At 42.5% G+C, this 14,328-nt stretch overlaps 1 protein-coding gene across 20 annotated transcripts in view; it reads right to left on the reverse strand.

Annotated features, from left to right (window-relative positions):
* The window catches only part of KALRN (kalirin RhoGEF kinase), an 866,834-nt gene that overhangs the window by 160,338 nt on the left and 692,168 nt on the right, over positions 1-14,328 (reverse strand). For all 20 annotated transcript variants that reach the window (XM_060198227.1, XM_060198226.1, XM_060198224.1 and 17 more), the window contains one exon: positions 5,027-5,273. In XM_060198227.1, coding sequence (XP_060054210.1) covers positions 5,027-5,273 — 247 coding nt within the window. The remainder of the gene's footprint in view (positions 1-5,026; positions 5,274-14,328) is intronic.

The following is a 14,328-nucleotide window of genomic DNA, read 5'->3' on the forward strand; positions in this document are numbered from 1 at the left end:
GAACAAAAACAATCCATCTTTAAACACACATCAAGAAGTATCATTTTGCCTTGATTTCACTTTTTTTGTTGCCACCAGAGTTACTACTGTGCCTGTATGGCAAATCTACTGCTCCTTGTGACCCTTTTTTCTCCTCCTCCCTTTTTAATTTTCTTCGATAGGATGGAGAGAAATTGAGACAGTAAGGGGAAACAGAGAGAAAATGAGAAAGAAAGAGAGACATTTGCAGTACTCTTTCACCATCCATGAAGCTTCCTAGCAGCTGTTGACTAGGGGCTTAAATCCGAGTTCTCGTGCATGGTGACACGAGCACTTGACTGGCTGCTCCACCACCTGGCACATCATTTATTATTCAAATGCATTGTCTGGTGTCTGTTAGTTACTCAATAGAATTATGATTTTTTGGGAAATGAACTTACTGTTATTATTATTATTTGCAAATGTACTATTTTCAGCCATGCTATCCTCCAACAAAATCTGTGGGCTAGTAGGTAAACCTAATCCTATCTCCATTCATAACAATGTGTAATTTTGCTCTACGTGGAAGTGAGTTGTGAATTTTTCCTCACAGGTAGTCAATTATTGAATTTTCTGGACAAACAGAGCAGAAGTATATATCAACAAACTAGTTTGTAAATTTTCAGAGTGGAAAGAAAATGCTTTGGAGGAAATAACCCATCCTCCATTTATTTTTTCAGCTCCTAATGGTAAGACACTATAAAACAAAGGAAGAATCTAAGACTAGTTACCCTTAATGTAGAATTCTACTGAAAAGTAAGACTTTCGGAGGACCCATCAAAGTTGGTAGGCAGGAAGAGTCTTCAAATCTCTGGATTTGATGTTGGAGGGAAGTGGAAAGGCATAATCTGGACCCCGGATGTCAGGATGCAGGAAGTTTCCCATCCTGCAGCAAGTCTGATGGCCAGGCTGGACTAGTTCTAAGGGCTGGCAGGCCTCTATCAGAGCTGTACCCACCCAGTCTACTGTCCGGACTGCTGCTCAATATTTGCTCCAGTCAAGTACACAAAGATCTTTCCAGTGGGAAAAACCAGTCTGCTTGCTACTGTTCACCTTGAGGAAGGAACATGTGAGACCAGAGGTATACAGGAGTAGAGGAGGTGATGTAAATGGCTATTTAGAATGGCCTCAAGCTCTCTACATCATCATCCAGTTGGACTGGTTAAAGAAGGTGGGTAGTAAAGTACTTGTCTCTATGCTGTCGCACTTAGGAGGCCATAGTGGTGAAGAGTGAGGCCTCCAGAAATGGACAGATCTGGGCTTACCAGTTGCAAGTTGTATGACTCAATTTTCCCATCTTTAGCAAAACATTAATCTAAAAATATTGCTTTTGGTATTAAAGCATTAACCTGGACTTAGCCCAGAGTAAGGTTCAATAAATACCAGGAGTTTTTATGAGTCTTCTACAGACTTAATATTAAGTCACAGACTTTTGTTGTTGTTGTGAGAGCTTCACTGCTCTGGGCCAATTGCTTTAGACAGAAAGAGAAGAGAGATAGAGAAAGAGAGACTACAGCACTGAAGCTTCTCCCAGTGCTGTGGGGGTTGGTTGGAACCAGGGTCATACTCATGGCAAAGCAAACATTCTCCTAGGTAGGCTTTCTTGCCTGCCCTTATGTTACAGACTTGCTCAGCATCTCCAGAAAGTTTGCTGGTCAGTGTCTCCAGAGCCCATTTTTCTCTATTACATTATACTTTCACACTTTCCACAACCTGGAGAAGCTGTTTCAAACAGTCTTCTAGGTGATAAAAGGAGAAATCATCATGAAACCCCATGGGGAGCCCTCTCCTAGGACAAACCAGGGTAAAGATGGGTATCAGTCAGCAGGATTTACCTGGCCTGGAGTTAAGTTTGGTTAAGCAATGAGGCATTTCTGTATAGCTTTTATAGGCAATCAACTAGGGCCAAGGAAGAAAGTATGTAGGAAAAGAAAAAGCAAGACAGACATCCTAGAAGGCTGGTGGAGAAGACCTTACACTGTTTTTTTGAGTCTAAGGCAGAAGTACCCAGAATTTATGCTTGCTGTTGTTTTTATCACTGAGGCATCACTGCTCTAGTTCAGCTTTTCCAAGCAGTGGCAGAATCAGAAGAAGAGGGAAATACACTGCAGTACCAAAGCTTCCTTCAGTGTGGGGTCCAGGCTCAAACCTGGGTCACACACGACAAAGCACACTTACCTATCCAAGTGAGTGATTTTGCTGTCATCAGTGCTTTTAAAAAATGATTTTAGTTATTTATTATTTATTTATGTATTCCCTTTTGTTGTCCTTGTTGTTTTATTATTGTAGTTATTATTGTTGTTGTGATTGATGTCATCGTTGTTAGATAGGACAGAGAGAAATGAAGAGAGGAGGGGAAGACAGAGAGGGGGAGAGAAAGACAGACACCTGCAGACCTGCTTCACTGCTTGTGAAGTGGCTCCCCTGCAGGTGGGGAGCTGGCGGTTCAAACCGGGATCCTTATGCTGGTCCTTGTGCTTAATTTTAATTATTTTTAAGTATATAGCTCTATGGTATTAAGTGCAAATCATAAGATTGGCAACCATAACCACCCTCCATTCACAGAACATTTTTAATTTTGCAAAATTGAAACTCTGTTCTCATTAACTTCTATTTTCCCTTTCTCCTGAGCCCCTGGCGACCACTTGCCCACACTTTGTCTCTGTGAATTTGATAACTCTAGGTACTTTATATATGTGGAATCACAGGTATACCATACCACTGCAGTGTCTTCCAATGTAGTAGGAATTGTGCCTGAGCCTGAGCTGTACACATGGCAAAACAGGCACACTATCCAGCAGGTGAGCTATTTTGCTGGCCCTCAGATATCCCTTTGAAGTTAAGTCTTGGTAGAATGACTTACACTGTTGTCCTTGACTATGTCTTTTGAAATGGGGTGTCTAGACAGGACTTGAGAAGTTTGTAGTTGATTTGTTGAATGATCAATGGCAAATGATAAAATAACTTATCATGACAAAGTAAAACTACCAGGCACCAGGTACTTTTCAAAGGATCATTATCATCACTAGTAACTGCTGGGACTTTATCCTTGCAAGCTGACTTTTTTTTTCCTTCTCCCACAGACAGAAAGGAGACAGAGGGGGAGAGGAAAAGTTTCAACAGCACTGGAGTTTCCTCCGTTGTGGTAAGAAACGGCTCAAACTTGGGTCATGGACATGAGAAAACAGACACACTATCAGGGTTAGTCATATTGCTATACCTGCACCACTCCCTTAAGAAAAATATTATTGAGGGATAAGTGGTGGTGCATCCAACTGATTAAGCTCACAAAGAAAAGAAGTATGCATGGACCCAAGTTCGAGCCCCACTCCCCACCTGCAAGGGGAACGTTTCACGAGTGGTGAAGAGAGTCTGCAGGTTCTCTCCCTTTCTCTCCCTCTTTTAGTCTCCCCATCCTCTCTCAATTTCTCTCTGTCCTATCTAATTAAAAAAAAAAAAGGAAAAAAAATGGCCCCCAGGAAAGGTGGATTCCTAGTGTCCGTGCCGAGCCCCAGCAACTGGAGGCAAAAAACAAACAAACAAAAAACATTAACACTTTTCACTCTCACAATTATACCTTCTTTCTCTTCAGTTTTCCCCTAGTTGAGATTTAAACAGAAACACATCCCTGAGTTTCTCTAATGGCTCCTTCTAAGGTCTGGGGAACTGCTTCAGCAACTACAAATTCCACACTACTTCCTTACACAGTCCAAGTCCTCAAAGAAAGGGGTAAGATTCTGGTAATGGCTAAACTGGGCAGGGGAGTTAAGGGGTCAGGATTCAGTTCCAAAATGTCTCCTGGAAAAACAAAGGAAGTCTAGAAGTACTGCTAATGCAACCCACTGTCACCATCTTGTGGCACAAAGGGAGAAGTCAGGCTTTGGAGACAAAAATTGCAGAAAACAGAAATACCAGAAGTTCATGCCTATATTCATGCATTCCTAAATGACTATAGGATCAAGTCCTTTTCTTCATCCTTAGTCTATGAATATCCAACATAGGTCTGGTGGTTTTGTCATCATCGCAACTTTACTGCTCCAGGTTGACTTTTTCAGATAAGACAGAGAAAGGGAAGACTTCCTCTGGTGTGAGGTAAAACCCAGGTCATAAAAAAAGCACTGTAAAACAGGTGAGCTATTTTGCTGGCTTTCAGCTCTACTGATTATTTGACCAGTTACAAAAAATAAACTTGGAATGAAGAGATTCCTGTGTAATTTTCTAGGTCTATTTCCTCAATGTAAAATTAATGATTTTCAGACCCGTCAGCTTTGACTTTGGAAGTCAGATTTGGTTCTTATCTCTGAGTGTGCAACAAATTCTCTTAGAGGGCTTCATGAAACACAGTCCCCTCTCCTGGAATTTCTGATTCAGTGTGGGCTAAGAATTTGCATTTATAAGATGTTCCCAGGGAATGCTGGCATTGCCAGTTTAGAGACACATTTGACATTGGAGAATCACTATTCTGAGTAATCTGGTCTCCCTGGCATGAATATGCATGTAAAAGGAATACAGGGGTTATATAAACTAGAAGCCAGGGCTCAAAAAGTGTGTCCATAAAAGGCATATTGATGAGTGTCTCAGCCTCTAGTAGGGCTGAAGAAAGGGATGGTCAGACCTGACTAGACTGTGAGCTTCGCTCAGGGGTGTGCTTCTTGACGCTGTGGGGGCATGAGCAACTGGGTGTGGGTGAGCAGGAAGGGACAACCGGGTGAGCAGAAAAATATTTTGGGCCATTGGTAGAAGACATGTAGGGTGGTGCAGTGGAAGAGCTGGGGAAGGCCTGAATGATCATCTGGTTCAACATTCATCTTAAAGAAAATGGGCTCAGAAAGGTGAAATGACTTTTCCCAATATACAAAGTTACTGGAAGAGCTCTTCCTCTTCCAGTTCTCCTCAACTGACTTATACCAGGCTTTGGAGAAATGCCACAAGGTCCTTTGATGTTCTGCATTCAGTGTAGGTTGACATCCCCGCCCCCTCCACTCTCCCACCATTTCACACACCTTACCTTTCACTAGGGGAAAAAAGCAGTCCATTTCCACGCTGCTTCTCGAATGGGAGATGCACAGAGCACTGCTGGGGACCAGGCCCTCCTGGGGAGGGCTCCGTTCTGTGGTACGAACCAGACACCAGCCTGGCCGTTCACTTGGACGCTCCAGCAGCTCCACTGTCTGCCCCACCTGGATGGTCAGCTCACTGCTATGGGCTGCAGTGAAGTCCTGGAGGACTACAGTCAACTCACATCCTCCAGAGAGCTACAGGCAGGATGGGGTGAATGGAGATGGGTGGGTGAGAAAGCAAGCCAAAAAAAAGGAGGGGAAGATGGGTTTCAGGGTGGGGAAAAAGCAGAAGGTGGAAATAGAACAGAAACAAGAGGAGGCAGGGAGGAAGGAAGGAAGAGAGAAAGAAAGAGAGAGAAGTAATTAACACATTGCCATTCTATCACAACAATTCTAGCTATAGCAGAAGCTGGAGCCTGCCCAGAACTGGGCTTTGATTCTAATTCCATCTTCTTAGGTTGGAGTTCTTTCCTTACTCTTTTGCCAAAATTTCAGTTAGTTGTGCTTCTAAATTCCTTCCCTAGTTTGTTCTTTTACTTTTTCCAAGGACTCTAGCCCTGGCCCCATGCCTGCCCTCATGACCACCCCTAGACTCTTAGTGAGCATTCTTGCTAATTTAAAAAAATTTTTTATTTATAAAAAGGAAACACTGACAAAACCATAGGATAAGAGGGGTACAACTTCACACAATTCCTACCACCAGACCTCCATATCCCACCCCCTCCCCCGATAGCTTCCCCATTCTTTAACCCTCTGGGAGTATGGACCCTAGATGATTGTGGGATGCAGAAGGTTGAAGGTCTGGCTTTTGTAATTGTTTTCCTGCTGAACATGGGCGTTGACAGGTCGATCCATACTCCCAGCCTGTCTCTCTCTTTCCCTAGTGGGGAAGGGCTCTGGGGAAGTGGAGCTCCAAGGCACATTGGTGGGGTTGTCTGTCCAGGGAAGTCTGGTCGCATCCTGCTAGCATCTGGGAACCTAGTAGTTGAAAGTTAACACAAGTAGAACCTGAAATGGAATTGGCATATTGCACCAAAGTAAAAGACTCTGGGGTGGGTGGGTGGGGAGAATACAGGTCCATGAAGGATGATAAATGACATAGTGGGGGTTGTATTGTTAAATGGGAAACTGGGGAATGTTATGCATGTACAAACTATTATATTTACTGTTGAATGTAAAACATTAATTCCCCAATAAAGAAATAAATTAAAAAAAAGAAAGTTGACATAAAAAGCCTAACAAATTGTTGACCATTTATGGACCTAGAATAGTGCAGATGAAGTGTTGAGGGGTCCTCCATTTTGTAGATAGCTAGTAGGCATATTTTAGTTATATTTCAAAGGGCCTGTAGCTATACTAGTGTTTTTATTTATTTTTTTCCCCTGAGCCTGAAATCTTATATACAGGTGGATCCATGTTATTGTATGGGGAGATAATGTCATGGCTGGGAAAAAGACCAGAAAGCTGGATTAGGGAAGAGAGTAGCTCCCTAATGTGGGAAAGGGGTATAAATAACTGTTGACTGTAAGCCCCATCAATTTGATGCGATCTGGGGCCCATAATTAGCTTAGAAGCCTGTGTGATCTCTGCATCCCTGTAGATCTGAGCTCACATTCTGTGGTCATGAGTAGGAACATTCCATGCTGCCCCAGTATCGACCCATCTTCCTCAGGTGTAGCATAGAGTATGTTGTCCATCCTCTGAACATTCTCTACCATTGTTGATCCAAGTTGAGGGCAAGGTCCTATGGGGGCCCAGATAATTTTTTTTTTTGTCTCTAGTGTCTTACACTTGCCTGAGTTTTACTATCTCCAGGTCAACTTTTTTTTTCTGTTTTATGAGAATGAGAGAGCGAGAGAGAGAGAGAGAGAGAGAGAGAGAGAGAGAGAGAAAATATATAGCACTGGAACTCCCCTGGAGCTATGGTGTTGGGGCTTTAACTCAGTCTACATTCTTGGCAAGGCACACATCCTACATGGTGAGCTATCTTTTGGCCCCCCATACATAATTTCTAGCTCATATATCCTCACTTGATTTAAGTTGATTTTGAGGAATAATGGAAGAGATAACCTCTATCCTTCTAATCCCTGTAATCTTCTTTATTTCCATTCCTTGCTAGAGTGGTTAGCTGAAAACAAAGGCTGCCAGTGACACAAAAAAGAATGGGGCAGAATACTGTTCATTAGGATGGAAGAAGAATGATTATCTCAGACACTGGAAACTATGCTCTCAGTGGGTGGGAAGTAGAGAGTCACATCTTCCTCAGGAACCACCATTGGTGCTCTGTCCTGCTTTCCCTGCAGGCCTGGTACTTCTCCACTGCACTGAGTTTAGGGCAGCACCAGTGCAACTGGGCAGAGAGTCCCTGGGGCCAGGGACCACTTCTGCTAGCTGAATACTAACTGTCCCCTGCCCTATGAGAAGCCATTACATATGAGTTGATAATTTTATTTCTAGAACTAAGCACAACACTTGGAATAGAAGTTGTACCAGGAGGAGAATGAGAAGGAGAGAAATGTCATAAAGGGAACCAGAGTGTCGTATGCTTTACATTGGTTTGTTCTAGCCCTCCCCTGCCAAGAGAATTGGATCAGTCCAGTTAATTTCGCGGCCCGCTTGGCCCCGCCCCAAGGAACCCTGAGAGAGGGTTCCTGAGTTCGAGAGTGCGAGAGTTTCAGAGGGTTCCCCAGTACGAGAGTTCCAGAGTTCCAGAGTTGGAGAGTTCCTGAGTTCAAGAGTAAGAGAGAGTGCTTGCGCCGCCGCAAAGAGACAGCAGAGTTCTGTTTGGTGATTAGTTTGTCTTAGTTTATGAATCGTTGTTCCTGAATAAAGAAATACAGCTTCCCTGCCCAGCCGTTATCTCTGCATCTCTGTTACCCGCCCGTGAAGCAAGCCAGCCCGGCCAGAGCCTCCGAAATTTTAACAACACCAGAGCCTGTCTTAATAGCCAGTTCTTTCCAGGGTCCATCCCAAATAGCTGTTTGGGTTAGTTCTCATGCCACTTTCAGGGAAATCACCTTCACTCTGTACAACTCTAACTTTAATCCTTCAGGACTGAGGTTTATTGTCCCAGCAGCTGCACACCTACTCTGGAAGCTTCTGCTGACTGGCCACAGAGCAAATGTCATTATGAGTAAGGAGTCTTACTAGACCAAGAACAGTCTTACTAGACCAATAACTCAGTCACCAGGATTGTGACAAATTTCTATAAGCAAATCTTGAATGTCACAGTGGACTTGATAATTTAACACAATGCATCACAGTCAAGTGCCTTGTGTACCATCATCAACACAAAGCAGGGCGTCCGCTCTGAGCACATTCCCAAGGCTGGTAATGACACTGCCCTTGAGATCCTCCCCTAAAAGGCAATGTATAGATGGATATTGTGGGGTAATACCTTAAGTATACAGAGCGCTTGTAGAGTGTGCAAAGTGCCTTCACACTAGTTATTTACTCCTTCTGCACAATAACCAGGTGACATTGCCATCTCCACCTTGATACATGCATTAAGAAATGTAAATTTGGAAATTTCAAGACCAGTGGTTGGAATAATGAAATGTACCTAATGATGACCTAGTAAAGTTTATTAACTGATAATCTTTTTATTTATTTATTTATTTGGATAGGACAGCGAGAAATTGAGAGAGGAGGGGAAGACAGAGATAACTGCAGACCTGCTTTACTGCTTGTGAAGCAACCTTCTTGCAGATAGAGCTGGGGCTCGAATCAGGATCCTTGTGCAGGTCCTTACACTTAGTACTATTTCACTTAACCTGGTGCACCACTGACTGGCCCCCTTAACCAATAATCTTTATGACCAGGTAGGACATCTGCAGAATCTGGTCCCTTTCTTGTCCCCAATCTTCAATCATAGTTCATGATCTAGGAGACCCAGGAAAGTATATATATTTTAACCAGGACACCCCAAATCATGATTCTGAGAAGGGTGCCCTTGGGATACAGCCTGAGAAATACTGTCTGGATGGTTCTCATACTCACCTGGCTAGATTTGAACCAGACTTTGACTATGAATTCCATGCTCCTTAAGCCACAATTGAAGGCAAGTCATGTACATATTTTTAGGTATAGTTATAGTTAGAGGGGATAGGAAGTAGGTGGAGAGAAGAAGACATTTGGCAAGCTGAGATAGCTTCTCTCTGGACTTTCTTGGCCTATAGCCAGGAAATCCTCTTGGAATAGAAGTCTCCAACATTTTGTATCACAATCTTCTATAAGAAATGGACTGTAAGGGGTCAGGTGGTAGCCTAGCAGGTTAAGCGCACATGGCGCGAAGCCCAAGGACCTGCATAAGGATCGCAGTTGCAGTTCCTGGCTTCCCACCTGCAGGGGGGTCGCTTTACAAGTGAAGCAGGTCTGCAGGTGTCTATCTTTCTCTCCCCTTCTCTGTCTTCCCCTCCTCTTTCCATTTCTCTCTGTCCTATCCATCAACAATGACATCAACAATAATAATAATGACTACAATAATGATAAACAACAAGGACAACAGAGGGGAAAAATAGCCTCAGGGAGCAGTGGATTTCGTAGTGCAGGCACTGAGCCCTAGCAATAACCCTGGAGGCAAAATAAATAAATAAAAAGAAAATAAAGAAGTGGACTGTATATGGAAGGAACTCTTGCTTAGCTGTTAAGAGCACAGGGTTTGCATACCTGAGACTCCTGGTTTGAAACTCAGTGCTGCATGGAATGGTACTTTGGTATTTCTCTCTCTCTCTCAGCTATCTTATATAAAATAAATAAATCTTAAAAAAATAACATATCTTGGCAAATCCCACAACATGTGAATAGTAATTATTTATGAAGTACAAGTTTCATTCTGATATATATTTTTGGGGGTGGTGGTCTCAATTGCTAGTGGCAGTTCAGTAAATTGCACTTTCCATAACACACTATCTGATCTTGAAGATCAGGCAAGTGCTTTCTAACTCTGAGACTCTGAGGAGTTCTGTTACTGAGCCTCTGTACTTCTTGCTCCTCTGTGCCAACATCAGGTAAACATAATTCCTTCCCTGGGGTCAGGTGTGTGATTAACTTGGGATGCAACTTGTAGCCCTTCCAGGGATGAATCTGACCTTTCTGCAGATGCTGGGATGGAGTGCTTGAAGCTGTGGTTGCAAACATCCCAGTGGGATGCTGGAGGGAGCAGAGGGTGGGGGCTGGAGACTGGTGGGGGGGTGGGCTGCAAGGGAGAAAACAAAAACAAAAACAAAAAACTACCAGTTTATGTGTTTCTACAATTAAGAAATGGAGTTCCTGGAGAAAATCCTAGAAAAGCCACTAGATGGCAATATTGGTCTCCTTTATACTGCTCAGTCCAGCCATACAAAGGACGGAGTAGAGGAAAGAATTTCTCTACTGTTCAAGTATTAGATCCAGCCTGAAATCATTATGGTTCAAATGCAGGATGAATGTCCTGATTTGCCTCACTTCAATGGCTCGATCAAAGAGACTTACTATACAGGGTCTCTACCCTGCTGCAGTAAGGGAATTCCAAGGAGTGACAGCAGAGATGTTTGGAAAATTCATGAGACAGTGGTCAGGTGGGCTCTGAAGTCATCTCTCCTAATCCTCTCTTCAGAGCATCAGGGAAGCTTCAGGGCTTCCCTTAGGGACTCACACTTGAGAAAGACTGTTTCAAAGACCCTAAGATTGGAATCAGTACTTCAAAATTTGATGAGCTATCAGGGAAAAGAGGGGCCAAGAAAAGACACTTAAATGACTTCTATTTGCAATCCTTAAAATAATTCATTCACATAATAAAACTGCATAATGGTTAAATAAAAGACTTTTATGCCTGAGGCTCTGAAGTCCCAGGTTCACTCCTGGGCACCACCATAAGCCAGAGCTGAGCAGTCCTCTCTCTCTCTCTCTCTCTCTTCTTCTTCTCTCTCTCTCTCTCTCTCTCCATTTCTGTATGTCTTCTCATTAAAATAAAATAAGTAAAATATTTGAAAAAATAATACATTTCATATTTTTACTTTAAGCCTTTTCTTGGCTGTGAGGTCACCCCACCTATTAGATGAACATCAACAATACAGAAGATGCTATACTGCACCAAAGTAAGACTCTGGGGTGAAGGGGAGGGTTCAAGTCCTGGAACGTGATGGCAGAGGAGGACCTAATGGGGGTTGTATTGTTATGTGGAAATGTTATGCATGTACAAACTATTATATTTTACTGTTGACTGTAAACCATTAATCCCCCAATAAAGAAATTAAAAGAAAATACAGAGGATATTTCATATAAACCACTGAAAGTCATCCTACTTCACAGATGTGACTAAATGACCAGTTCCTTTGAAAAATACAAAGAGACCTTGGGGATATTATGGGTTTGATTTCCCACCACCACCATGAAGATATTGCAATAAAGTAAATCACACAATTTGCTTTTTTTTTTTTTAATCCAGTGCAGCTAAAATAATCATGGTTCCACTTTGCTGCAGTCTATTAAATGTGCAAAAGCACTGAATTTTTTTTTTAACCAGACCACTGCTCAGCTCTTTCTTATGGTGGTACAGGGGACTGAACCTGGGACCTCTGATTCCCAGGCATACGAGTCTTTTTGCACAACCATTATGCTATCTCCCCCCCCCACCACCACCAAAAAAAAAAAAAAAGCACTAAAACAGTGTGCATACCTTAACTAGAATTACTTTGTTGCTAAAAATTGATAACCATTATCTAAGCCTTTAGTGAGCTGTCATTATTATTCTTCACAAATCTTCAATTTGTAAAAATGCATTATCTGAGAAGTACAATCAAGCAAAGTGCAATAAACGGATGCATGCTTATACATGTATATATTTTCTTTCTGGCCAGTGTGTGGGTATCAACAGGTTTCCTGTCTCAAAGAGTCCCAGAATTAGCATTCTCTCTCATTCTGTCCCTTTGGAAAGCAGCCCCATCCTCCCTATTTCTTCCCCATTGCCACACGCCAATTCCGCACACTGGCACATTCAAAAAGTTCCTATTTCTCTTTCTATATGTATCTCTACTCCTAGGAACTTTGTCCAACACTCTGTTGCAGACAACATCTCTGTTTTGTCTGAATTCTTTTCTACTTCCCAACCCTTTAAGAACTGCTTTAATGCACTCTTTTGCTAGTCTTTACATTTTTGTTGCATATTTTTGGACATACATGTTTTCCCATTAGGTCTATAGATTATTCTTTATATTTGGCTTAATTTTCAACACTTAGGTGCCAAAGATAGCCCTTTTGTGTTTTCTAGTTGTTCTTTTGCTGGCAGAATCCTCCTTTCCAAAAATCTCTGCATAGAATGAATCTGGTCCTCAGTGGTCTCTGTGCTGGCCACATTAGCCACTGAGAAACAGATGTAGAACTGCCCAGTTCTCCTCCTTGCCTCCTTATTGGGACTAACTTTTGGCCACTATATTCCCTCCTCCAGTAGAGTCATTTACAGCAAGGCAGGACAGGGTCCTCAACCTCAACCCTTTCTTTCTCTGTTGATGTCTGTATGCCTTACTGTCAAGAATAGGAATATTCAAGCATTCAGTTAAGTGTCCCTTGCATATACCAGATGAAGAAGACAAGGCCCCTTCAACATAAGGACTGAGACCTCAGATTCCTGAATACATTCCTCAACACATATGTTGCGACCAATGTCCAGACTTGGAGTGACATTTGATTGCAGTGAAGTTAGAATGTTAAAATACCTATTAAAGTGTGAAAATATTCCTTTGAGTTTGAAGTGTTAAAATAGTTATCTAAGTTTAACCCCTGAACAAATATGTTATGACTTATGCCCAGACTTAGGCCACCCCAAGTGACCTTTGAGTTTTCTAGTAGTCACCCAAGAGAACATTGCTCAAATCTGTCTCATCCCTCAGCACAAGGTAGTCTGACACAGAAAGTACTATCATATGTTGTTCAAAACTCAGAGGCCACATCATTTTATTCACTGTATATTTTTAAATGATGTGCTTTGGATTCTTAGCTTCTGACCTGTCAATTCCATCCACTTCAGATCTGTAGCCAGATTTATTCATTCCTACTAGGGAAATCTGGGGAGCCTTGAGCTGGTAGCAAGCTCTCAGCATGAGGTCAGGTGGTTTCTTCAATCTTCTCTCATCTTAGTCTCCATCACACCAGCCACTCTGTATTGGAGTCTAAGTCTGGCTTTTCCTGTCTAGTCCCTGACTTGGCTTCTCTCCTGCCTGTCTGCCAGACTTATTAGCTCCCCTCTCCAGATTCAAAGGAGGTCTCGAAACTTTACATCAGGCTCAACCTGATGCTGTTGACTGGCTACGGAAGAAGGGCAAATGCTAGAAGAAGAAGATTAGCTCCCCAGGACTCTGCCTAACACTACCATTATCTTTTAAGTGTTAATTGTCTATTGGGAGTTTATCCTACCACCTGCTGTTGAGTCACTAATTCTTCTCCACTGCTTTCTCAGTTTCTATCCTTTCAGAGCTCAAACCAATCTCAGTGAAGCCTGCTCTCCTACTGACCAATTCCTGACTGGGGTTTGCTTCTTCCACCCTCCAAGGTACTTCCTAGGGAAGCAAAAGGGGCTGGTGACCTCACCTGCTTCTCAGTGACAGCAGTGTGGCCTTCTTTCGAGCATCGACCACTATAGATTCACAAGAGACTTCAAAACACCTGTGGTTTTTCTTCACATTCATCAGATACAATTACTTTAATTTAGGTCCATTTTTGCTTGGTAATCATTTGAAGATGAACTGAATTGCCTTCTTGTAGCATGTAGGTTACCCCTAAGAGCTTCTTCATATTATGGGACTAGAACCTGATTATTCTTTGTGTTTTTTCACAGGACATTCAGAGATGTAGGACATACTCCACCCAGCATTCCAAGGTTGCCATTTCAGAGTCCTAGCTTCTACATATCTGTATGTTCACCTGGCTTTCCTGAGGCAACATAACCCAGTGGTATGGGTGTGGACTCTGAAGTTGTACCCTCATTGATTGGGTAGTGAGGGGAAGTTAATTTCTCCATCTCAGCTTGCTGAGCAGTAGAATGGGAGATAACTACCTACTTCATAGATTGCTATGAAAATTAAATGAGCTAATAATTTTAAAGCACTGAGGACAATGTCTTAAGCAGAGCTAACCAAGTATGAGCTTAAAATATATTCTAAGGCCTGAGAAATAGTATAATGGTTGTGCAAAAGACATTCATGCCTGAGGCTCCATGATTCCAAGTTCAATCCCTAGTAGCACTATAAGCCAGAACTAAGATATATATGTATTC

This window comes from Erinaceus europaeus, chromosome 9 (assembly GCF_950295315.1).
Source record: "Erinaceus europaeus chromosome 9, mEriEur2.1, whole genome shotgun sequence".
Classification (NCBI taxonomy): Eukaryota; Metazoa; Chordata; class Mammalia; order Eulipotyphla; family Erinaceidae; genus Erinaceus; species Erinaceus europaeus.